Source organism: Podarcis filfolensis, assembly GCF_964270895.1.
Source record: "Podarcis filfolensis genome assembly, chromosome: 8".
Lineage (NCBI taxonomy): Eukaryota > Metazoa > Chordata > Lepidosauria > Squamata > Lacertidae > Podarcis > Podarcis filfolensis.
The window spans coordinates 71,437,070-71,461,224 of NC_139611.1; the positions used below are offsets into that span (position 1 = coordinate 71,437,070).

Consider the following 24,155-nt stretch of genomic DNA (forward strand, 5'->3'; position numbering starts at 1 on the left):
TCAGAGAACATGGTAATTTATCTGAAATGGCACACAAAGTTACCAACACTGCTTTTGCTTCTGAAATATATATACAGTGGTACCTCAGGTTACATACGCTTCAGGTTACATATGCTTCAGGTTACACACTCCGCTAACCCAGAAATAGTGCTTCAGGTTAAGAACTTTGCTTCAGGGTGAGAACAGAAATTGGGCTCCGGTGGCATGGCGGCAGCGGGAGTCCCCATTAGCTGAAGTGGTGCTTCAGGATAAGAGCAGTTTCAGGTTAAGAACGGACCTCCGGGACGAATTAAGTACCATATTTTTTGCCCTATAGGATGCACTTTTCCCCCTCCAAAAATGAAGGGAAAATATGTGTGTGTCCTATGGGGCGAATGCAGGCTTTCGCTTAAGCCTGGAGAGCAAGAGGCGTTGGGCTCGCAAGGCTTGCTGGAGAGCGAGTGCCCGCCGTGCTCGCGAGGCTTGCGGATAGCAGCCTGTTCTGGGGGCTGGGGTCAGGGAAGCTCAGGCTTCTGCCGCCCCAGCCCTGCGGCTGGGAGGGAATAATTTTTTTTATTCCCCCCCCCAAAAACCACGAGGTGCGCCCTATGGGCCAGTGCGCCCTATAGGACGAAAAATACGGTACTTAACCCGAGGTACCACTGTACTAACTTTGTTTCTGTGCCATTTTGGGTAAAACCTTATGTCCAAAAATCTCCCTGCTGATGATCTGCCTTGAAGCAGATGGGTGGGATGTAGCAATGACCCTAGTAGTGGCCAGTGGCATGGCCTGGACAGGACAGGACAGCGTTGCTTATGCAGTATTGGCAAGCCAAGCAAGTAATTCTGCCTTGCCTGTGCCCCAGGGGCTCCTGATTGCCCCACCTGACCCCCTGGCCAAACATTCACTTCTTCAGTGATCAGCTGCAAAGGAGCAGGGGACTTTTGTAAATCAGTAGAGGCACTCACCATGAAAAATAGCACATACTACCATTGAAAAGGGGGGAAATGTAAATGTGTTTTGTGGGGCATGGACCCAGATGGGAGTAATAGGTCAAAGACCAGTTCACAGCCTGGAATCTGCCTTCAAACTGTCCATACAATGCTGGGGAACATAGGAGCCAACTCCTAGGGGCCATAGGCTCCAACTCTATGGGGTTGAGGACATCTCCTCCCTGCACAAAATATGTGGGGACAGGGCTGAGCCACGCCCCAGCCCATCTTGAGGGGTCAGGCCTTCCTGGGCCTCCGCACAGTGGTGGCAGGCCTAATCAGGCCTCACAGCCTCTTCCCAGTGCCTGTGACATCACACACGTGTGTCACACTTTTGACGTCATGAGCACATGATGACCCCCTCCCCATGTCAGGTGGAACACAGCGCCTCTTCTAGGTCCAAAGTCCCTCCATGGCCCCCAATAACATATTTGAAGAGGAACGCCCCCCCCCCCAAGTAATTGCCATTCAAATGGTGTGCATGCACCACAACCTGATATCAGTTATGTAGGGTTGGGCTTACCTGCCCTCCCCTGATATTTTATTGAAGTTGGCGCCCCCGCAGGGGAATTACAAGTAGGACACTGCTATTGTGCTTCTGTCCTACTTGTGCATTATCATCTGATTGACCACTTTGAGAATAGAACGGAATGCTGGAAGCCTTTCTGAGATACAGCAGGGCTCTCCTTATGTCCCTCCGCCCATAACCTCTTTTAGCAGGTCAACTTTGCTTTTTCAGCCATGTTCTTCCTGCCAGTGTTTTACCACCTTGCTTCGATTTGGTAGGTCTTTCTTGTGCTCCAAATAGCCACTACGAGCTCTGCGCTAGCGGCTGCGCCAAGACCTGTGTTGCAGCCCCATGTCCCACTAAGTGCCAGGAAGACTGCGTGTGCAACAAGGGCTTCGTGCTGAGTGGTGATCGATGCATCCCAGAATTCCAGTGCGGTTGTTTCCACCAAGGCCAATACTACCAGGCAGGAGATACGTTTTACCCCTCGTGTCAGGAGCGTTGCACATGCCAAACTGGGGGGAGTGTGAGCTGTGTTGCATTCTCCTGTGGCCCCAATCAGGAATGCCGGTTGTCAGATGGCGTTCGGAAATGCCACCCAGTTGGCAGCGCCACCTGTTCTGCTTCAGGTGACCCTCACTATCTCTCCTTCGATGGACTGGCCTTTGACTTCCAAGGCACCTGCACCTATACCTTGGCTAGGGCCAGCGGAAACAGCCGAGGTTTGAAGCCCTTTATTGTCAATGTGGAAAATGAGGCCTGGGCGGATGGGAAGGCTTCTGTCACCAAGATGGTCTCAGTCAGGGTCTACGGTGTGACACTCACATTACTACAGAACAAGGACGGTCAAGTGCAGGTGAGTCCATGCTAAAAGGGGAGGACAATCTTTAAATCTTTACTTACCCCCACCCCCTTTTTCCATTAAGGCATTGTCTTTGTTCATTCATTCAATGAGTCATGAAAACATCTGCCAATTTCTGTTTCTCTCAGTTTCTAATTTTTCCAGTCCTAAGTTCAGCTGTGCGCATCATTGCGAAGTTCTCTTAACATGCAAAGTTTTGTATGCAGATTCATTTAATATACATTTTGTTGCAATCAATTTTCCCTACCAGGATGCATTTTGTATGTTGTTTTCACTAATAAGAAGCTTTAAAAGTATGCATTAAAGGACACTTGTACGTATTTTTGTACATATTTGGTTTGAAAACTGCATTGCAAAATTCAGAAAGGTGTTTTGTTTTGTTTATGGTTTCTGGAAGCACAAATTACGTAGATTTCCATAAAAATGAAAACCAAACCTAATTTATCTCCTGCCTCAGTATCCCCAATTGAGTATCATAGGAAAGAGCAGTGTGAGCCCCTCTCTTCCACCATGCGAACAGCATTCTGTTTGCATGATTCTTACCCTCCTTTCTTGAAGAGGAATGAATAATGAAATCTGGGCTTCTGTGTGATTGTACGCTTATGCAGAAGATCAGATTGGCACTGGGAGCAATCCATGTATGAGAGGGGAAAGTCTTGCGATTCTGTCTCTGGTAAATTTATGAATGGGCAGAGCACTTAAAGCAGAGATGGGGAACCTCTGTCCCTCCAGATGGGACCAACTCCTGTTATCCCTGACAATTGATTCTGCAGGCTAAGACTGAGAGGAGTTGGAGTCCAATAACCAAGGCAAGCTCACCCATGAGGGAAGGCCTCAGGTGGCAGGATCCATAGGGGCAGCACATCTGACCTTCAAAAATGCATTGCCTGCTGCTGCTGTCACAGAAGCAACAACAGCTGCTGCATACTCCTTGAAGGCCAGATCTGATGCATCCGCAGAAACCCCCACCCCATGGTCCTCTACAGTGGCCTCTTGGTGAGTAGGCGGCACTGCTGGTCTTCTAAGAAGGAAATGGTGGGGCTGCCCTCTGGAGTCTCCTGGGCTTTGCACCTGACTGGCATGATTCAGAGCAGAACCCTCCCACCTCCGTTGTGTCCTTTGATACCCACTTCAACCATCAGGTAAGGTTCCTTTGATTCTCTCCTGCCCCAGTTCTCAATGTAGATCTTCAATCCCTCCTTGTTTCTGATGTAGATTTTTATTGCCCCCTGATTTGTCAGTATGCTCATACACACAAACTCTCTTCCTCTCATGTCTATAACACCCAGAAAGGGGCTAATACAGGCATAGGCAAACTTGGCCCTCCAGATGTTTTGGGACTACAACTCCCATCATCACTGACCATTGGTCTTGTTAGCTAGGGATGATGGGAGTTGTAGTCCCAAAACATCTGGAGGGCCGAGTTTGCCTATGCCTGGGCTAATATATCAGAGTAGTGGGATAAAATACTGTCCCTGAATATGCTTCATGAACATTCTTCCAACATTTCTGCAAGAAGCCAGCCCTACTCAACCGGGGGATGTTCTGTTTCTTTCTTCCAGGTGAATGGCCTGTTCTACAATCTCCCCATAACTGTTTCTGCTGACCGGATCAGAGTCTATCAGCATGGCACTGAAGTCCTGATAGAAACTGACTTTGGTCTCATTGTGAACTACGACCTGGTTTATGACATAAAAGTCACAGTCCCAAGCACTTACCAGAACCAAGTGGAAGGCCTGTGTGGGAACTACAACGGGAAAAAGGAGGATGACTTCCTGCTCCCCAATGGCAAGACAGCCTCTGACGTAGCTGTGTTTGGCGCTGCTTGGAAAGTTCAGGTCCGTGGGGCAGTTGAATCTTGCTCAGATGGATGCTCTGGAAGCGACTGCCCGGTCTGCGAGGAAAAGAAAAGGGAGGTCTTCAAACAGCGCCACTACTGTGGGATCCTCACTGCATCTGATGGCCCCTTCAGTGCTTGCCACGGAAAGGTCGATCCCAGGCTATACTTCAGCAACTGCATCTACGATCTGTGCCTGGGTGGCGGGGACAGCAAGGTGTTGTGTGACAGCGTCCAGAGCTATGTGTCTGCCTGCCAAGTGGCCAAGGTCTCTGTCAAGCCCTGGAGGAGCCCTTCCTTCTGCCGTAAGTACTGGGGACTGAGCAGTGCTGTGCTTTTAACTGGAGAGGTGAAAGGGCAGACTCTGATCTGACTCCCTGTGGCTTTGGGACACAGTCCAAGGTGTGTGTGGTCAAATGCACCCGATACATTTCAAGTCCTCATGTGCTACCCCTACCAATGCCTAACCGCCAATCCCAGGAAGTTGTGACGATTTGCTACAAGGTAGGATAAAAAACCAAGTGGCTGGTGCCAATTTGCCAAGTGGAAAAATTCCTACCAGGCCCCTTAACAGCGACCAACCAAAGTCTATAGCAAGGTCTTATGAAACCTAAAGGGCGAGTGGGTGGGAAACCAGAGGAGCTACGGCGGCAAAAGAGGGAGATCCTTGGCAGCGTCGATGCTAAATAGTGCAAACCACGCCTTCCCCAGGCCAGCTGATTGGCTGGCTAGGGAGATGACGCAGCCAAGGATTCCCTCAATGGCGCAGAGGCTGGGACCCAGCCCCCGCGCACGTGGGGAGGGGCGTGAAGCCCGCAACCCCACCTCCTCTCGAGCTCAAAAGTGGCTTTATTAGCTTGTTCTTGTTTTTATCATGCATTTTGTGTTTTATATTGTGATTTTATCTTTTGGCACACCCTGCAGGTACAGGGCAGTGGACAAAATTAATTTATTAATTAATATAAGAATTTTTAATAATTAATAATTCTAGCCAGGCAGAAACACTCAAGCAGGCTGCATAGCAGGGTTGTGTTTTCTGTAGTTTACTAGTCACACTCTCTGATTTCATTCTCCAGCTTCCCAGTCATCTTAAGTATCGCTGGGTATCTTTTTGCCTAATATGAGTGTTTTTCTTCTGTTCCAATTTAGCTCCGCGCTGCCCCGCCAACAGTCACTATGAGATTTGTGCCCAGCTCTGCGCCACCTCCTGTGCCAAGATCACAGATTCTACGAAATGTCCGGAGACCTGTGCTGAGGGCTGCCAGTGTAATGATGGCTTCTTCTTCGACGGCCTTGGCTGTGTCTCTGCAAAAGACTGTGGGTGCTTAAAGAATGGACGCTACTACAAGGTAGGTGGCTTTCCAAACCTTATCTACCTCCCTTCCTTTTCAAATCAAATCCTCCAGCAGGATAGTTTAGGAGAGCCAGGATATGTCATGTAGCATACATAGCTCCAAAGAGGTGAATGGCCAGGAGGGCTTAGGAAGAAAGCAGCCGGATGTCAGGCCTGAGGAATTCTCTCCCTCCAATCCCTATGGTTTCAAGATGCCAGGAGGAAACAAGAAAGCTTTTACTTATGATTTATTCAGTCACTGCGGTAACAGACAAAGCATTTCAGTCTTTCCTCCATGATTGAGTTGCTCACTCTGGCTCCTCCTCCTTCCCCCTTCCTCAACAACATCGGTCCCTACGGAAGCCTCCTGTTGCCAAAGGTCTCTGCGCACATTGCTCTTGTACCCTTAACGACCGTCGCATTTTAGGGGATGGAGGGTCCTCTATGCTGTCTATTGAAGTGTTCGCTGGCTGCTCTATCTCCCCCCTTACTTCTCCTTACTCCATATAGCTTGGCTGCTTGCCAGTCTGTGCTTCGTTATCTCCCTCATAGCTTGGCTATAATTCAATACTCTCTCTCTCCCCTGTCAGCTACAGGAGATGGGGGAGGCGATCTCCACCACTCCTCTGCCTCTTCATTCCAGTCCCTGACACCAGAGGACACCTGGTTGGTCCATGGGGACGCACAGGGCAGTTCTTCCCATTCTGTGGGTGGTCTTTGCACAGCCCTAGTGGATACTATTAGCAGTACACAACTACATCTCTATTGTATATCTGGTTCTGCCCATATTCTATCACTACTTCATTTTATTTTTTCCCAAATTTCCCATCAGCCCAACGAAAAGGTTCTGCAAAATGTATGCCAGGAGAGCTGCCATTGCATGCCAGGCCAGGGGGTTATCTGCGAAGCCCATAGCTGTGCAGCAAACGAGAACTGTGAAACCATAGATGGCGTCTTGAGATGTGTAAATAAGGGTAAGGAAAGATTCGTTCAATAGAGTGATGGGCAACCTGTGACCCTCCAGATGTTGTTGAACTACAATTTACCTCAGCCCTGAATGTTGTTCATGGCACATATATACTGGCAAGAAGATGTCCTGTTGTCTTTCACCATGCCTAAAACTTAGCTCCACCTCTCCACTGATAGTTGCCATCCCTAAATAGCATTTAGCACTTTCTCATATTTCCTCCTTCCTTTTCAGATCCATGTAAATCCCTGAAGTGCCGAGAAAAGGAAACATGCAGGATTGAGAACGGCCAAGCCAAATGTATCCCAGACTTCTCAGGAGCCTGCTGGGGCTGGGGGGACCCACACTATCACACCTTTGACACTTTGAAGTTTGATTTCATGGGCACCTGCTCTTACACTATTGCCAAGTACTGTGGGAACGATGCTACGCTGGTGCCTTTCACTATCGATGAGAAGAATGACAACAGGGGCAACCAGGCTGTGTCCTACGTGCGTTTGACCAACATCTATGTCTATGGCTACAAGATCTCCATCCACAAACTGGAAACTGGAAAAATCCGGGTATGTTAAATAGTCAGGGGGGAATGACCCCACTGAGTGTAATGGAATTCATTCTGATATACAGCACTTTGAAAGCCCAATATTGGGCTAAAAGGTAAAGGTAAAGGGACCCCTGAACATTAGGTCCAGTTGCGGATGACTCTGGGGTTGCGGCGCTCATCTTGCTTTATTGGCCGAGGGAGCCAGTGTACATGTGGCCAGCATGACTAAGCCGCTTCTGGTGAACCAGAGCAGCACACCGAAACGCTGTTTACCTTCCCACCGGAGCAGTACCTATTTATATACTTGCACTGAACTGCTAGGTTGGCAGAAGCAGGGAGCAAGCAACAGGAGCTCACCCCATTGCGGGGATTCAAACCACCGACCTTCTGATCGGCAAGCCCTAGGCTCTGTAGCTTAACCCACAGAGCCACCCGCGTCCCTTAATATTGGACTAACATAGAACAAAAACAATAAGGAGGGGGAATAGAAGCCAATGATTGCAGGCCAGTGTCAAGAATTCAGATATCTATACAATTCAGAAAAATGTGGTAATCGCCAACACACAACTTGGCATTACACTGAATAATGATGCTATAAATGCTGCAAAGTGAAAACTGAATGGTGCACAAATACACACACAATTTGAATCCTTGTCTTGAGCTCATGGGTTCAAGCTGGATTATGAGCAGCTGTTAATACTTTTGGAGTTGGCTTGGTTATGGACGCCCTTATGTGAACGCACTACTAAACCAGAAGTGTTCACTTGACTTGTCTGGCTTGCCAAGTAATGTTCCCAAGGACCATTGAACAGTTTAAGCTACCAAAAATAGATAATTGGTCATGCGAAGCAGAACAATGGATAGTGGTAGTTGGCAAAGGTCTCAGTTCCTTGTGAGTCACCTGCAATCAATAGGTTAGGTCAGGGATAGGCAACCTGTGTCCCTCCAAGTATTGCTGGACTACAACTCCCATCCTCCTTGACTATTGGCCATGCTGTCTGGGGCTGATGGGAGCTGTAGTCCAAGAACATCTGGGTGGCCTACAGGTTCCTCATGCTTGCAGATTTCCCAGCCTATGTTTAAACAAGGCCTTGTTGTGCGTAATGTTGTCTGGTCATGTAAATAAGTCATGGTCTTTTGGGATGAAATGAGCCATCGCTAACAAAGGCGTCAATGAATGAGAAGGTGGCTGTGACTCAGCTCAGCAAACATGAATTAGGATGATGTCAACCACCAGCAAGTACAAATGTAGTCCAATACAAAGGCACAACGCCAAGCCAATTAAATAAGAAAAACATCCAGGCTGGATTTGGCAGAGTTCCCTGATTTACATTGTGAAGGGTAATTCCGCCCATACAGGGAACTTTTCTCTTTCTCTGTTTATCTGTTGTCTGTGTGTCTTTGTCTATCTGTCTGTCTCTCTTTTAGGAATACAACCTACAAACAGCTAGCCTTGATGTTAAATATCCCATTCCAACCTTTTACAGATATAGTCTAGAAGAGTGTCATCTTAGAAGATGACATCTCAGAAGAAGAAGAAGAACCCAAAGGGGTTGTCAAAACTTTTCTGAAAATAGGCTGTTCTGTTCAATACTAAATCCAGTATTGGTCAGTGGGATGGGGCAGCATCACTGACCTCATCTCCTGTCACTGGTGTCACTGTGGCTTTATGGGAGGGCTGAGACCACAGCAAGCTCAGTGCAATGAAAATGCACCAGCAGGAGCACTGGATTGGCACCATTGGTGTGTTTGCCTTTCTGCAGCCTCACTAACCCCTTGACCCTCCCCTTCCTGATAAGACGCAGTGATGCTGGCAATGGGAGGTCAGGTAAGCGCTGCTACTGCATATACTGCTACTGGTCCCAATGACAACTTTAACATCAAACAACACAATTCTAACCAAATCTACTCAGATATGAGTCATATTGAATTCAATGGGGCTTAGTCCCAGGTATGTGCAGTTGGAACTGCAACCTAAAGCTTTGTGGGATTGTATGGCACGGTTTCTAAAAAGCCTCCAATAATTCCTGTGTGTGTTCTGTCTTGCCATTCTGCCTCTAGTTAAATGACATTGTTACCAGCCTACCACTGACCCTTGAAGATGGTAAGATCAAGCTGTACCAGAGTGGTTCCTATGCTATCCTGCAAACAGATTTCGGCCTCCAAGTATCGTATGACTATAACTGGTATCTGCTGATCACAATCCCCAGTAGTTACTATGGGGCCATTTGCGGACTGTGTGGAAACTTCAATCAAAACCCTGCAGATGACATGGCCTACCCCAATGGCACAAAGGCTTCCTCCATCGAAAGCTGGGCCAGCAGCTGGAAAGTCAAAGATGGGGACCCCTTTTGTTGGGATCACTGCCAAGGGAATTGCCCAACATGTGATGACAGCAAGAGGGAGCGGTATGGAAAGGAAGATTACTGTGGGCTGATCAGCAAAACCTCAGGGGGGCCCTTCAGAGAATGCCATGCCAAAGTGAATCCAGATGACTTCTTTGATAGTTGTATTTATGATGTGTGTCTCAATGGAGGGACCAAGAAAATGCTTTGCCAGGCCTTGGAGGCCTATGCTAAAACCTGTAGGAAATCAGGGGCCACCATATACGATTGGAGGACAACCTCTGGCTGTGGTGAGTGCTCTTCCTCTATACAGAAACACAATAGCTTAGTCGTCTCAGTAAGGCCTATAGATTATTGCAGCCTGTGGATATGGACATGCTGTTTGAAGAAGCACAGCTGGCCACCTGCCTCCTTCGCTCTTGCCCATCTTGGCTTCTTCAAACAAGCCATAAGGGATTGACCAGGTGGGTCCAAGGAGTGATTAATGCTACACTGGAGAAGGGCGAGGTACCAGAAGTTCTACAATGTCTATCAGCCAGTAGCAAATATCTCTTTTCTGGGCAAGGTGCTTGGGGAGGTGGCGGCGGTCTAGCTTCATGCATGTTGGAGGAAGCTGATTACTTGGAACCATTCTGGTTTGGCTTCAGGCCAGGTCATGGCACTGAATGCAGGGAGTGCAATCCTGCTCATTCTCCTTAATTTTGATATCTCAGTGGCTTTCCATACTGTTGACCATGGGATCCTTCTGCAGCATAACATGGAGGGGGAGGTTTAGTAGCACTGTACTTCAGTGTTTCTGCTCCTATCTCTGGGGCCATTTGAAGAAAGTAGTCATGGGAGGCTTCTGTTCAGCACCATGGGAGTTGCCTGTGGTGTCCCACAGGGTTCCATCTTGTTCCCCATTCTGTTTAACATGTATATATACAGAAGCTGACAACACTGACAGCTGAATCTTATTTTATCCTGGTACCCTCTACCACACCAAAGAGCAGCTTTGTTTCATCCATAAATTTCCAAAATACCTGTACGTCTAACATGAATTACATCAGCTTTTGCCAACTTGAGGCTTTAGCACATTCTATCAGTAGTTAGACCCCCACTGTTCTTCTCCTCCTTATAGCCTTGCCGTGCCCTCAGAATAGCCACTATGAGTTCTGTGGCAATGCCTGCCCCGCCAGCTGCGCCGACCGCAAGGCTCCCTCTGCCTGCAAACAGCCATGTGTGGAAACCTGCCAGTGCAATGATGGCTACGTCCTCAGCGTCGACAAGTGTGTGCCTGTTGGGAGCTGTGGCTGCACCTACAATGGGCTCTATTACAAACCCGGAGAAGAATTCTGGGCTGATGAGACCTGTGGTTCCCGCTGCACATGTGATCCCACCCTGGGCATCGTGGTGTGCAAACCAGCTGGCTGCAAAGCCAGTGAGCAGTGCACTGTGGTCAACGGTGTCCGGGGCTGTCACTCCAGTGTTTCTGCTACATGCATAGCAACTGGGGACCCTCACTATACCACCTTTGATGGGAAGAAATTTGACTTCATGGGCACCTGCATCTACCAGCTGGCTGGGCTCTCCTCTAAGGACCCGACTCTCAAGCCTTTCACTGTCACTGTGGAGAACAACCACCGGAGCAGCAACACAGATGTTTCCTACACCAAGGTGGTGACTCTGAAAGTCTACAATGCAACCATCATGTTGAGCCAGGAGTATCCACAAAGAATCCAGGTACTGACATGGGCAATAGTTGGATGCATGTTTTGGCTCCTTGGGTCATCACAGGATCCTTTTAAATGGTGCCTGTGGCTCCGAGGGTGGAGTGCGGGACTTGCCAATGTTGTAAACGTTTCATTTATTTCACAGAAGTTACACACCACCTGATTGTAATGAAACCTCTGGGTGGTTTACATGAAATATTGGAACAGTTAGCTACAAGTGATTAACACTGTTAAAATTAATCATAGACTTAAGTGAATTTACAGCAAGTTGGCATCTATGCATCTTACTAAGCTTGCCTAAGCCAAATTGTTTTAAACCAGCACCAAAAAGGATACAGTAAAGTTACCTACCTGATGTCAAGGGGCGGGAGGTTTCAAAGTGCAGGTGCTGCCACAGCAAAATACAATTTTCTTATGTAAACACTCATTGAAGTACCTCTTGCATTTTGACAGTGGTGATGGTTTTACTCAAAATATACCCATTGAAATTAATGGATATAATTCAGTCATGCTCATTAATTTAACTGTGTCTACTTATTTGGATGACTGGTGTTCACCAATGTTGGATACATACTATAGCAGTGGTGATGGTTCCTTTGCATCACATTCCAGGTTAATGGCATTTTTGTGAACCTGCCTTTCTACCAAGGAGACAAGATAAAGGCTTATATCAGTGGTGTTCATGGCTTCATCAAGACTGATTTTGACCTGACTGTCACCTTCGACTGGAACAGCTACGCCAGAGTCACTGTACCCAGTGTATACGCCAATGCCGTTGGTGGCCTCTGTGGCAACAACAACTTGAACCCCAATGATGACTTCATCATGAAGGATGGGAGACAAACGTCTAGCATATCCCAATTTGCAGAGAGCTGGAAGGTGGCGGAGGTCCCTGGTTGTACGCCAGGTTGCACAGAGAATTGCCCACCATGTGAAGAGGCACAGAAACTCCCCTATAAAGGTGACCGATTCTGTGGGGTCCTCATCAAAAAGGACGGACCATTCAGGCAATGCCATCTGCTCATCGACCCAACACCCTACTTCACTGATTGCATCTTTGACGTCTGCCAGTATCGTGGCCGGCACAGCATTCTGTGTGATGCCATCAGTGTTTATGTGGCAGCGTGTCAGGACCTAGGAGCTGTGATTGAACCTTGGAGATCTAACAATTTCTGCAGTAAGTATCACCTCCTGGTGCTGCTTTAGCATAGGAATATGAGTAGCAACCTAACGCCAAGTCAGAGCATTCTCTAGCATCTCAGACAGGGGCCCTTTCCTAGTTGTATCTGGATATACTAGGGATTAAACTGAGTACTTTTTACCCCTACCATGTTTTGCTGTAGGGAGTTGTGTGCCAAATGTAAAGGTGCATGAGCTGAAAACAAATTGCATGAAACCTTGACAAGTGTAAAATTTGAGGTTTGGAAGTAAAATTTCTCCTCTCTCCAAATGTTTTTATTTCAGTACTAAGTTGAGTCATGCTCAGAGCAGACTAACTATAAATATCAGAAATTCTACCTCAGGTCCATTCATTTCAGTGGGGAGACTTTGAGTACAACTTAGTTGGACGCAATCCATAGTGTATAGATTTCAAAGACTACTTGGAATATTTTTTAATTTGTTTGATCCTCTGGACTTGTCAGCCAACATTTATGTCCTGGCATGTACAGACCACTTAAGAATTCAGATCCACCTGAAAGATCCACTCTGTTAAAAAGGTCATATAAGAAATTTGGCATTAGATTTCAAGTGTTTTGAATTTACTGATCTCCACATCAATTTCATTTCAACCCTGATCATTCATGCCCCTGGTTCATATCTGTCCAATTTTTAGTCTTGATCCCAGCAAACAGCTGGGCAGCACTATCAATCTTAGTCTGATCCACCCAGACACTATGAATGGTGTTACATCTTTAATATCTGTGCTTGATATTGTTCAGCAATTTTAGGTGTTGCAGAACAAAGCCAGGTAGTAATAGTAGTAATGATAGTAGTATTTGCACAGACAGACATCCATGTTGTTCAACTACTCCAGTAACATGGGAAATACAGTAAGCCCACAACTTATGCAGGGATTACATTCTGGGGATCGCACCAAAAGTCAAATTGTGTATAATCAAAACACATTTGGATGGGAGGGGTAAAATAAATAAATAAATAAATAAATAAATAAATAAATATTAATGGCATGTGGGATTGCCAAAGTCATTCTTCCTGGAACCCCAGCCCCCTCCCCCCCATTTCATTTATTTATTCTTATTTGCCAAGAGCATAAAGCTGAATGTGCACAAGTTAAATGCACGAAGTCGCAAGCTTGCCATATGAGAAAGCTGTTTTTTAGTCAGACTAGGATTTGCAAGGACTAGGATTTGCTAGAACACGGATGGTGTCCGTGTGCTGCGCTGGCTCACCAGATGCAGCTTGTCACGCTGGCCACGTGACCCAGAAGTTTCTGCGGACAGCGCTGGCTCCCGGCCTACAGAGTGAGATGAGCGCACAACCCTAGAGTCTGGCAAGACTGGCCCGAACGGGCAGGGGTACCTTTACCTTTACCTTTACCTTTTAGGATTTGCTCTAACCAGCAGATGTCACTGTAGACAGAATCTGCAACAGAGCACAATAGACCTATTCAACTCCAGGTGTCCAAAGAACCAGGTGTCTGCCAAAATAACTTACATGCTAGCTTGAAATTCTCCACATTCTGTTTTTGTCCTTTCTTCCAGGCCTTGCCTGCTCACCCAACTCTCGCTACGAGCTCTGCGGGAACGGCTGCCCTGCCACTTGCCGTGGTCTCTCGGCTCCTGAGGGGTGTGTGACGTCCTGCAAGGAAGGATGCTATTGCAAGCCTGGGTTTGTCTTGAGTGGGGACCAGTGTGTCCCTGTTGGCAGTTGTGGCTGTGAGCACCAGGGCAACTACTACAAGAAGGGAGAGGTTTTCTACCCTGGTTCCTCTTGCCAGGAACGATGCCAATGTGCAGACAATGGAGTTGTCAAATGCCAGAAAATCTCCTGTGGGCCCCACGAGCAATGTAGGGTAAAGGATGGTGTCCCGGGCTGCCATGCGGTAGGGTGCGGGAAATGCAGTTTGGCTTTGGGCTCCCACTATGTAACTTTTGATGGATGGGCCTACAACTTCCAAGGAACCTGCACTTATACTTTAGCTAAATTGCAAGGGAAGAATTCTCAGCTGGCAAACTTCTCAGTGTTGGTGGAGAATGACAGGTCACTGACCAAGACGCTTACAGTCTCTTTTCATGGATACACCGCTGTCATTGAAAGGGCGATGAAATGGAAGCTCAAGGTAAGTCCTGTTCCAGGTTTTGTCTCTTCATGGTAGAAATGGTGACAAAGTTCACATACAGTTTCAGGAGCCCTGGGGAGAACTTCATCTCCCATTGTCCCCCGTTCCCTATCAGTAGATATTGACTAATCTGCTAATTTTGTTTTCTCTCCATTTCTCATTTCCCCCAAGTTCAGTTCTCCAGATTTCTGCAGCAATATGTGATTTTTTTTATTTAAAAAATCCTCATAGAAATCCATCAACATTTTAGTGATACGCAGTCTCGATTGCTCAAAGATTTTTAAAATATTAAGTGGTTTAGAACTTCTTTAAATAATAAAATAAATAATATACACATTTTGGCAAGCAACGTTCTCCAACAGAATGTATTTTCATATGTTGTTCTGGCCAGTAAATTACATTTATGAACATTTCCCCCAAATATATGTGTTTTTGTACACATGCATCGGTTGGAGAACTGCATTGTAAAATCTGGAGAATTGATCATTTCACTTCATGTATTGTTTTTGGGAGGTGCAAATTCAGGAGTTTGCCATTCAAATGCAAACAAGACCAAATTTCTGCCCCATCACACTGTAAGCAAGTGTGGTGGGGAGGGGAGACGGGTAGGAGAGGAAAACCTCTCTCTGCTTTCCCCTCGGTATTCTGTAGCTGTTGCTCCTGCTAAGTGGAGACAAGGAAAGGAGTGTGGAGGAAAATCATTCCAAGCCCATGGAATGACTCAGGACAATTTCCAGGTTTTTCCTGTTCTTCTTTCCATGGGAAACTCAGGAAAATCCTAATTCAATGCAAGAAGAGCCTTGAAGGACTCACCCACCTCTACTTTAAAGATGCTTTTGATTATACTGAGGGTATGGCTGCATGGATTTTGCACATGTATTCATGCAATTGTACCATAGCTGTGGGATTTGATCCTGAGTGAGAACAGGCAAGCTCCATCTCTCAGCTCTTTCAAATAGACCTTAAGGATTTCCCTTTCGACTGTAGTCTTTAGTAGCTAACAAATTATGACTTGGGCTGTAGTAATGGTATTGTATGGCCTGGCTCTGAAATATTAGAGTAGTGCTGGATGATTATTATTGTTGTATGTTTCATGCTTGCTTTTAATGGTTTTGCTGAAGGGAACATTTAAAGGGTTTTTTAATATTGTGCTTTGATATATTTGATATAGTGATGCTTGATGCATCAATACTGTGTTGATATAGGGTTCCTTCAGATGACCTCCTTATTGAGCATCCATCCTGATTTTCTCATACAAATCTTGTGCAGTGGCTAGACTATGTCTGATCTTTACTGAGCATTCGTTCTGATTTGTTTTCAGGCAGGTCATATGTCATTGAGTATTCATCCTAATTTGCTTGAGGTGCATTAACACATCTTCCTTGCTCATTCCACACATTTCAGTGGATTTCCCCACCACTTTCCTATCTGCAAAAAGTCCATTTTTTTAAAAGTGGATTTCTTGCCCTGGGGAGAGAGGTACTTTAATCTGCTTAATTAAGCAAACTTAAATTTCTGGCATGTGTTTGAATCCCTCCTGCAAAATAGTAGCAGCCTGCAGACACCCTTAATTCGAAAACTGTGTTAGGAGGTACCCCCCCCCCCAAAAAAATGTGGTTGATAAATCCATTTAATAATAAATAATAGTAATTTAAAACTGTCCCCTTACATGGTCACCTTCTCTGTGGTTAATGCAGGTGGATGGACAGCTCTACATGCTCCCCATGAAGACAAAGGATGGGAAACTCTGGGCCAACCAGGAAGGCAACAATATCATTGTCCAGTCTGACTTTGGTCTCAAAGTCCTTTTTGATACCTTTTCGTACATCTTGGTGTCTGTCCCCAGTAACTACCAGGGACATGTCACTGGCCTATGCGGTAATTTCAATAGTGACAGGACCGATGACTTTACTCTACCTACGGGGAAAAGCACCCAGAATGTGATCGAGTTTGGGGCCTCTTGGAAGGTTCCCATTGATGGTATCAGATGCTCCGATGGTTGTGGAGATAAATGCCCCATCTGTGATGCAGCCAAGACAGCACCGTACCGACTTGAGAGTTCCTGCGGAATGATCCAAGCCAAATCCGGCCCCTTCAGGAGCTGTCACTCCTTGGTAGACCCTACCGAATTCTTCAACCACTGTCTGTATGACATGTGTGCAGCCAATGGTGCCAGAGAAACTCTCTGTAGGAGCATCCAGGCCTACGTAGCTGCATGTCAAGCTGCAGCAGTTACAATTGGAGCCTGGAGAACAAACAATTTCTGCCGTAAGTTTGCACAGCAACCTGAAGTACCACCTTCTTTTTTATCCCACCCACTCACACTGATGCTTAAAATATTCATTCTGCTATATTAGACAAGATGTTGCCCTGCATATGCTGCTGGACTACAGCTCCCAACAACTCTGGCCATTGACCATGTTGACTTGGGCTGATGGGAACTGGAATCCAAAAACAACTGTAGGGCACCATATTGGCTACTCCACTGTGTCAGAATAGACAGCCACTTTGATATATGCCATTGGGAGGAGCACAGTGGGAGAACATGGTCAACATTTAAATCAGCATTTCATATTCTCCAACATTTCTCCAGTGAAAATAGGGATGTCCTGCTCCATAATAATAATAACAACAATAATTTTATTATTTATACCCCACGCATCTCACTGGGTTGCCCCAGCCACTCAAGGTGGCTTCCAACATACATAAAAACACAATAAAACATTAAACTTTTAAAAAACTTCCTTATACAGGGCTGCCTTCAGATGTCTTCTAAAGGTTGTATCTCCTTATCTCCTTGGCTCGGTGGTCACATAACTCCATTCCCTACGATGAAAATAGGGATGTCCTAAAGAAAAGAAAAGCATTCTGGGATCAAATCAGAAACCGGGATGGCTTCTGTAAATCTGGGACTGTCCCTGGAAAATAGGGACACTTGGAGGGTCTGGCATTTAGATCAGGGTGAGAGACCCTCCACACTGCTCCATTTGGCCTATTAAGCCATTTTGGTTAAACTACACCCACTTGCCCTACATAGACCTGATATCAGATATGATGTCAGGTGTGGCACAGGTAAGAATGAGGCTTGGCCAAAAGGGGCTTTGCAGGCACTGCTAACTGAGTCATGGTTTTCCAGGAGCTTTGGAAGTGCTTTGCAAGCTTTGCACATTGTGCCTGGCATTTGAGAAGCACTGAGCACAGGACTTACAAATCGCTTTGTGCAAGTGCTTTCCAGATGCTCCACCACCAGCTGGAAGCACTGTGTGCTTCCCAGTCCCATGTCAATTTGCAGATTGTTGGGTGTTTGGGACACACTAGGCAAAACATTTTGCAAGCTCTTTCAACTTTGACATGTGTGAAGCACCTGACATCATTATGACATCAGATGATAGGCAGGTAGGTGGTCCCACTCACCTGTCAAAGTTGTCCTGCAGGGTTGGGGAAAATAAAGATCTGGCCTGCTTCTCCAGCCCTCATTTTGATGATGCAGCACCTATGTCCTTTTATTGCTGCCCTTAAAAATAAGCCCTGATACGGGACAGTAAAGCAGCCAGAGGTGGAACGGTGAGTGGAGGGGTGTCCTATATGGATGAAATGCTTCAGAATTTAAGAATGGTTAGCTATACCTGCCTGGACTGTTGCTGCCTCCTATAACCCCTGGTCCTCTCTCTCCTTCTTTTCAGCTCTCACTTGCCCACCCAACAGCCACTATGAGTTGTGTACAAGGACCTGTGGTTCCACCTGCACCAGCTTGTCCACTCCGGGCCAATGCTCAAAGAAATGTTTCGAAGGTTGTCAGTGTGACAGTGGCTACCTGTTTGACGGTGACAGGTGTGTGGCAATGGAGAACTGTGGCTGCGTGCATGACGGGCGCTACATCAAGGTAAGTCCAGCACTTGTGGAAACTGTTGTGTCTGTGCGGATGTGTGTGCCACTTTAAGAGCTCGCCCACACTTCCCTTTGCCCCAGTGGCGTAGCGTCGGTTGTCAGCACCCGGGGCAAGGCAAGTAATTTGCGCCCCCTAACCCGTGGATTTGCGCCCCCTAACCCATGGATTTGCCCTAACCCCAGATGTTGTGCCTGGTGCGGCCCGCCCCCCCGCACCCCCCACGCTACGCCACTGCTTTGCCCTGCTGCTTTCCACCAGGAAAACCCACGGTTTAAAGCTAAATTGGAACAAATGGCAATTAGGTATTCTGCAGATTGCAGATTGCTCCAATTTAGCATTATAGAAAGGGTTTTCCAAGGGGGAGAGGTGAGGCAAAGGCAAAACAGCTTGGAAAGCACAGGACAAGTGGAAAATATCTAGGCAAGGGACAAGCAGAAGTCTACATGAGCCCGTAGTGAGTCTGCAAGGGCTAATATTTCTTCCCTCCTTCGGATTGCCACTCATGCATTGCTTTGTGCTGAACTCAAATTTTCACAACAGTAACATAGGCGAATGTTGCATATGCATGCTTGTAAGTGAGAGGCTTGAAGGAGCACACCATGTCAAAGGGTGGTTGTCACCTTCTCACACCCACCTCGGCCTCATAAAGGACAGCTGGTGAGGCTGACAGCAGCAGCAAAACACAGAGAGACAAAAAGGAGGAAGAGTTGCTGATAAAGGCCAAGATTGTGGAGCAAAGGAGATACAATAAGAATAGAGGGAGGCAGCCTCTGGCCCATCAAAACTGGTGGGGCAGAGTACTAAAGGAGAGAGGGAGGACAGCAAGAGAAAGCTGGCTGTTGCAGAGGCCAAGGAAGGAGGCTGAGGGAAGCAGATGTGAGAGGAGCAGCTGGGAAGGAGAAAGAGATGGGTGGTGAGGGAGACCTGAGGTTATAACAAAGGTAACTAAGAAGGCCTGCACATCACAGCAGAAAACCTTTGATAAGAAAAGCACTTTCCTCCTTGGGGAGTTGAGGAGCCAAGAGGTGGAACCTGTAATAAACAACTGGCTGTGATGATGGACACAAGAAAACTTAACATCTGAAATAATTAGTATTATTTGAGTAGGAATACAATACATTGCACCAGAGTGGGAGAGGGTTAGGCACACCACTGATCTGCACTGAACTGTTGATGGGCAGTAACTCCTGTTTTCCCTTTTTATGATTCTTTATACTGGACAGTAGACAGGCCTTCAAACAGAGGACTGCAAAGGAGGACAGATGGGCACTCTATTCCTTGTCCAGGCTGTGCTCCAACAGAGCTATATAACCTCAGCTATATAACAAAGCTTTATTTGACCCCTGAAGAACAGGGTTTCACCTCCAAACATGTTGAGCACAAAGGAGTTAGTGAGAGGATGGATGGACTGAGTCCAGACCCAATGGCGTAGCGTGGGGGGTGCAGGGGGGGGCCGGCCGCACCGGGCACAACATCTGGGGGTTAGGGCAAATCCACGGGTTAGGGGGCGCAAATCCACGGGTTAGGGGGTGCAAATTACTTGCCTTGCCCCGGGTGCTGACAACCCACGCTACGCCACTGTCCAGACCTGCCCACTGTATTTGGGGAGGGGAAGTTATTTGCTTCCATTTTGGACTTTGACAAGGGGCCAGAAAAATCTGAAAGGCTTCTGGGACTTTGCGTGATCCTGATAATGTTATATGCAGCATGCTATGACATATAAATCTGGACCCTTTGAAGAATCCAGATTAGATTCTTCCCTATTCTCTGCCCCATTGAATGTCTCTGTTGTTAACAGGGATAGATATATCTGTCTCTTTCTGGTCTATGTCAGTTTCACATCCATTGATGAGCATGGCGTAGAGTTCATGAGAAAATAGTATGAGTAAACATATTAAAGTACAAAATGTGACCTATTTTAATATCCATTTTACTATCAATTTATCATTTATGCAGCACTGGTGTACTAGATTGTAGCTTTATAGAGGTAATTCTAAGTACTCAGGCTTGTACATGTTGAATTAAAAATAATAATATTTTAAAACATTTGCATTTAAATTTTAATTCTTTTTTCTCCCCTCCCTCTCTCTTGGGCTGTAAATCTTACAGGCTGGAGAGAATATTGTCTCAGAAGACTGCCTGAAAAAATGCACCTGCCGCCCATCAGGCCAACTGGTTTGTGCAGAAAACAGTTGCCAGCAAGGAGAAATCTGTGCCCTCCATAACGGTGTGCGCGGTTGCATAAGGCCGAATGGAGAATGTGCCGTCCTCCCTGGAGCACACGTGACTTCCTTTGACGGTGTCTCTGGGAAAATTCTATATCTAGGGGCTTACGAGGTTGCAACCCTTTGCAATGGCAGTGACCCCTCTTGGTTCAAGATCGTGGCAGTTGTCGACAAACACAACAGCTGGGATTTGCCAGCAGTGACAACGATACATGTATTTTTCAAATGCCTGTTTCTCACTGTAAAACCGAACAAGGAGGCATGGGTAAGTTCCCGGTGCAGGATCCTGGTTTGCGTCCAATGTTAGTCACACACAATGGACAGGACTAACTTAGGCCCATTCATTTCAGTGGATCTACCCTGAGTAGATTTAATGTTGTGCTGCCCAAGTGCAAAGCCTTGCTAGGCTTTCACCAACAGAGCAACAGGCTTCTTTAAGCAACTAGTCATCCTGGCCAAGGTGAGAGACGCTGGGAATTGTAGTTGAGCAGCATCCAGAGATCACATTGACCAAAGCAGGAGAGGGTAAACTGAGGCCATCCAGTCATCTCTATCTGGCCCATGGAACTCTTCCCGGGTCACTCCCCCTTCCTTAGCCACACCTCTTATCATAGCACTTCAGCAGGAATAATGCATATTGGTTGCCTAGATGGATAATAGAGAAGGGACATCATATTCAATCATCATCCTTTTATTATTTATACCCTGTCTGTCTGACTGGGTTGCCCAAGCTACTCTGGACTGCTTCCAACATATATGTATATAAAAATTAACATAATTATAGCCTACGCTGTGGATTAAACCACAGAGCCTAGGACTTGCCGATCAGAAGGTTGGTGGTTCGAATCCCCGTGACAGGGTGAGCTCCCGTTGCTCGGTCCCAGCTCCTGCCAACCTAGCAGTTCAAAAGCACGTCAAAGTGCAAGTAGATAAATAGGTACTGCTCCGGCGGGAGGGTAAATGGTGTTTCCATGTGCTGCTCTGGTTCACCAGAAGTGGCTTAGTCATGCTGGGCACATGACCCGGAAGCTGTACGCCGGCTCCCTCGGCCAGTAAAGCAAGATGAGCACTGCAACCCCAGAGTTGGGCACGACTGGACCTAATGGTCAGGGGTCCCTTTACCTTTTATACAAAGATAAGTGTGCGGCCATCCATTGCCTCAGCTCTTTTGCCTCTGGTCCCACCCACTACTGGCACGTGGCCCCCCCATAAGGGAATGTGGCCCTCAGGCTGAAAAGGTTTCCCTGCCCTGCTCCACCCATTAACCCAACACCTTTCTCCCTCCTTTTCTGCACTTTAGGCCAATGGGCGCAAAATTACGCTCCCAGCAAAGGTCTCTGAAGATGCCCACGTGAGCCTCTCTCAAGACGGGATAACTATTCATTTGGCCTCTGAAGTAAAAATTCTGCTCGGACCTCGTGGGGAAATGAAGGTGCAAGTCTGTAAAAGCCTGGCAGGAAAGCTCTGTGCCTCCTGCGGGAACTTCAATGGAAATCGCTCTGATGACCTGAAGCTGCCCAGTGGGAAGGTAGCAAGAAGCTTGTCTGAGGTCATTGCTGTCTGGAAGGAGGGAGAATTCTGTGCTAAGTGAGCGGCTCTGAGAAAGGTCTTTGACCAAAGAGGACATGTAAGTGTTGCAATTATTCTAACAAGTATATATACCTATTAAGAAGTCATTATGCTTTCTGAAAAAAATGATTTCAAATATCAGTGTATTTATCCATACATACTCTATGTCTAAAAGCAATCCATTTGCATGTTGCAAGTGTGGTCATATCTTCTATCCTTCATGAGCCAGTGTGGTGTAGTGGTTAAGAGCGATAGATTCGTAATCTGGTGAACCGGGTTCGATTCCCCGCTCCTCCACATGCAGCTGCTGGGTGACCTTGGGCTAGTCACACTTCTCTGAAGTCTCTCAGCCTCACTCACCTCACAGGGTGTTTGTTGTGGGGGAGGAAGGGAAAGGAGATTGTGAGCCGCTTTGAGACTCCTTCGGGTAGTGATAAAGCGGGATATCAAATCCAAACTCTTCTTCATTCAAAGGTGGGCATGGTACACTGGTACCTTGGTTCTCGAACTTAATCTGTTCCGGGAGTCTGTTTGACTTCCGAAACCGTTCAGAAACCAAGGCGCAGCTTCCAATTGGCTGCAGGAGCTTCCTGCACTCAAGCAGAAGCCGTGTCAGACATTCGGCTTCTGAAAAACGTTCGCAAACCAGAACACTCACTTCTGGGTTTGCGGCGTTTTGGAGCCGATTTGTTCAAAACTAAGCCATTCGGGAACCAAGGCACCACTGTATTATCTTTCCAATGTATAAGTATCAGTCTTTTAGCAGAAGTAAGGCCATGGAAAGTTGCTCATTAGCTAAAAAGGCACTCAGAGCAGTTTACAAAAAATTGGTTATTAAATCCCTGCCTGCAGACTTGCAGTCTAAAAGGTCATGACACAAAAGGGGTCGAAACCAGGAATAAGAGGAAGGATGGAAAAGCAGACTCAACCTCTTCAAGTTACAGGTCTTGGAGTTTTCTAAGTTCTTGTCTTTTAAAAAGAGCAGCCTCTCCCTGGAAGCATCCTTCCATCCCAGATCAAATCTAGGAGCAGGGAAGGTGACAGTGTCCAGGCCAGGAGGACAAGGCAGCCCCTGCCATGCAGCCCTTTCCCCAGAGAGCAGGCTGGGTGGCAGGCAGGCAGTTACTCCCTACAGACAGAAAAAAATAGCATCTGGTAGCAATAAGCAGGTTGTAAAACCAGGAGTAATTGATTAATTACGCTCAGAGAGCAAAGTCATTGCAAATTGAGCCGTTACGTGTTAAATAAAATTCTACAGTGCTTTGGGGAGCATTGGGAAGATTCTCACTGAGACATAAATACACTCACATTGCCTTCTTCACAATTTTCTCTCCTAGTGAGGCCTAAAAGGTACCTAAAGCAAAACGAACCCTTCCCTATGCTGCTTCTGGGAGAAACTTCGCATTTAAGCTCTTGGGCAAAATTTCTTGGTGTGGCATATTCCCTGGCTTCACAGTTCAATGTTGCTCAACCTGTTATCAAGTTTACTTTGACTGCCTAATAAAATGATGGCACTTTTGCTTAAGAATCAATAAAGCTTTTTTTTTTTTTTTGCAAACTTCACTTTGTCGGCATGATTTTAACTGGGAATATGCAGAGATGTGAGAGGTCTGGGAGGAAACTCATGGCGATGTTCGAGCAAGAAGGCAAGGAAGCAATATGATCTAGAGCAGTGTTCTTCAGCCTTAAGTCCACAGAGCTTGTTGGACTACTCTTCCCCATAAGGTCCAAGGGCAGACTACAATGCACAGTTGTAAAAAGAGACAAAACCGCTACAATTATTTACGAAATAAAACCGTTCCTAATGGAACAGAACGGTATATATGCAGCGGAAAAGGTGTGTCCCACAAAACATTGCTTTATATACAAGCGATATAAAATAAATAGCCATACAAAATACATGCATAAAGCAGTATAAAATATAAATAAAGCAATATAAAAATATGCTAGGTTCCCTAAAATAAGCAGCACATATACAAATACAGTGGTACCAGAGGTCCGTTCTTAACCTGAAACTGTTCTTAACCTGAAGCACCACTTTAGCTAATGGGGCCTCCCGCTGCTGCCGTGCCGCCAGAACACGATTTCTGT

The 24,155-nt window shown here is 46.5% G+C and overlaps 1 protein-coding gene across 1 annotated transcript in view; it reads left to right on the plus strand.

Annotated features, from left to right (window-relative positions):
• The window catches only part of LOC310768532 (IgGFc-binding protein-like), a 32,400-nt gene extending 8,786 nt beyond the window's left edge, over window positions 1-23,614 (plus strand). The window contains exons 6-19 of the mRNA XM_083626683.1: window positions 1,759-2,336; window positions 3,905-4,484; window positions 5,329-5,528; window positions 6,345-6,486; window positions 6,714-7,042; window positions 9,085-9,658; window positions 10,489-11,090; window positions 11,693-12,257; window positions 13,804-14,381; window positions 16,079-16,649; window positions 18,065-18,264; window positions 20,380-20,760; window positions 21,796-22,122; window positions 23,402-23,614. Coding sequence (XP_083482809.1) covers window positions 1,759-2,336; window positions 3,905-4,484; window positions 5,329-5,528; window positions 6,345-6,486; window positions 6,714-7,042; window positions 9,085-9,658; window positions 10,489-11,090; window positions 11,693-12,257; window positions 13,804-14,381; window positions 16,079-16,649; window positions 18,065-18,264; window positions 20,380-20,760; window positions 21,796-22,086 — 5,591 coding nt within the window. The 3' untranslated portion in view covers window positions 22,087-22,122; window positions 23,402-23,614. The remainder of the gene's footprint in view (window positions 1-1,758; window positions 2,337-3,904; window positions 4,485-5,328; window positions 5,529-6,344; window positions 6,487-6,713; window positions 7,043-9,084; window positions 9,659-10,488; window positions 11,091-11,692; window positions 12,258-13,803; window positions 14,382-16,078; window positions 16,650-18,064; window positions 18,265-20,379; window positions 20,761-21,795; window positions 22,123-23,401) is intronic.
• Window positions 23,615-24,155: the final 541 nt, after the last annotated feature.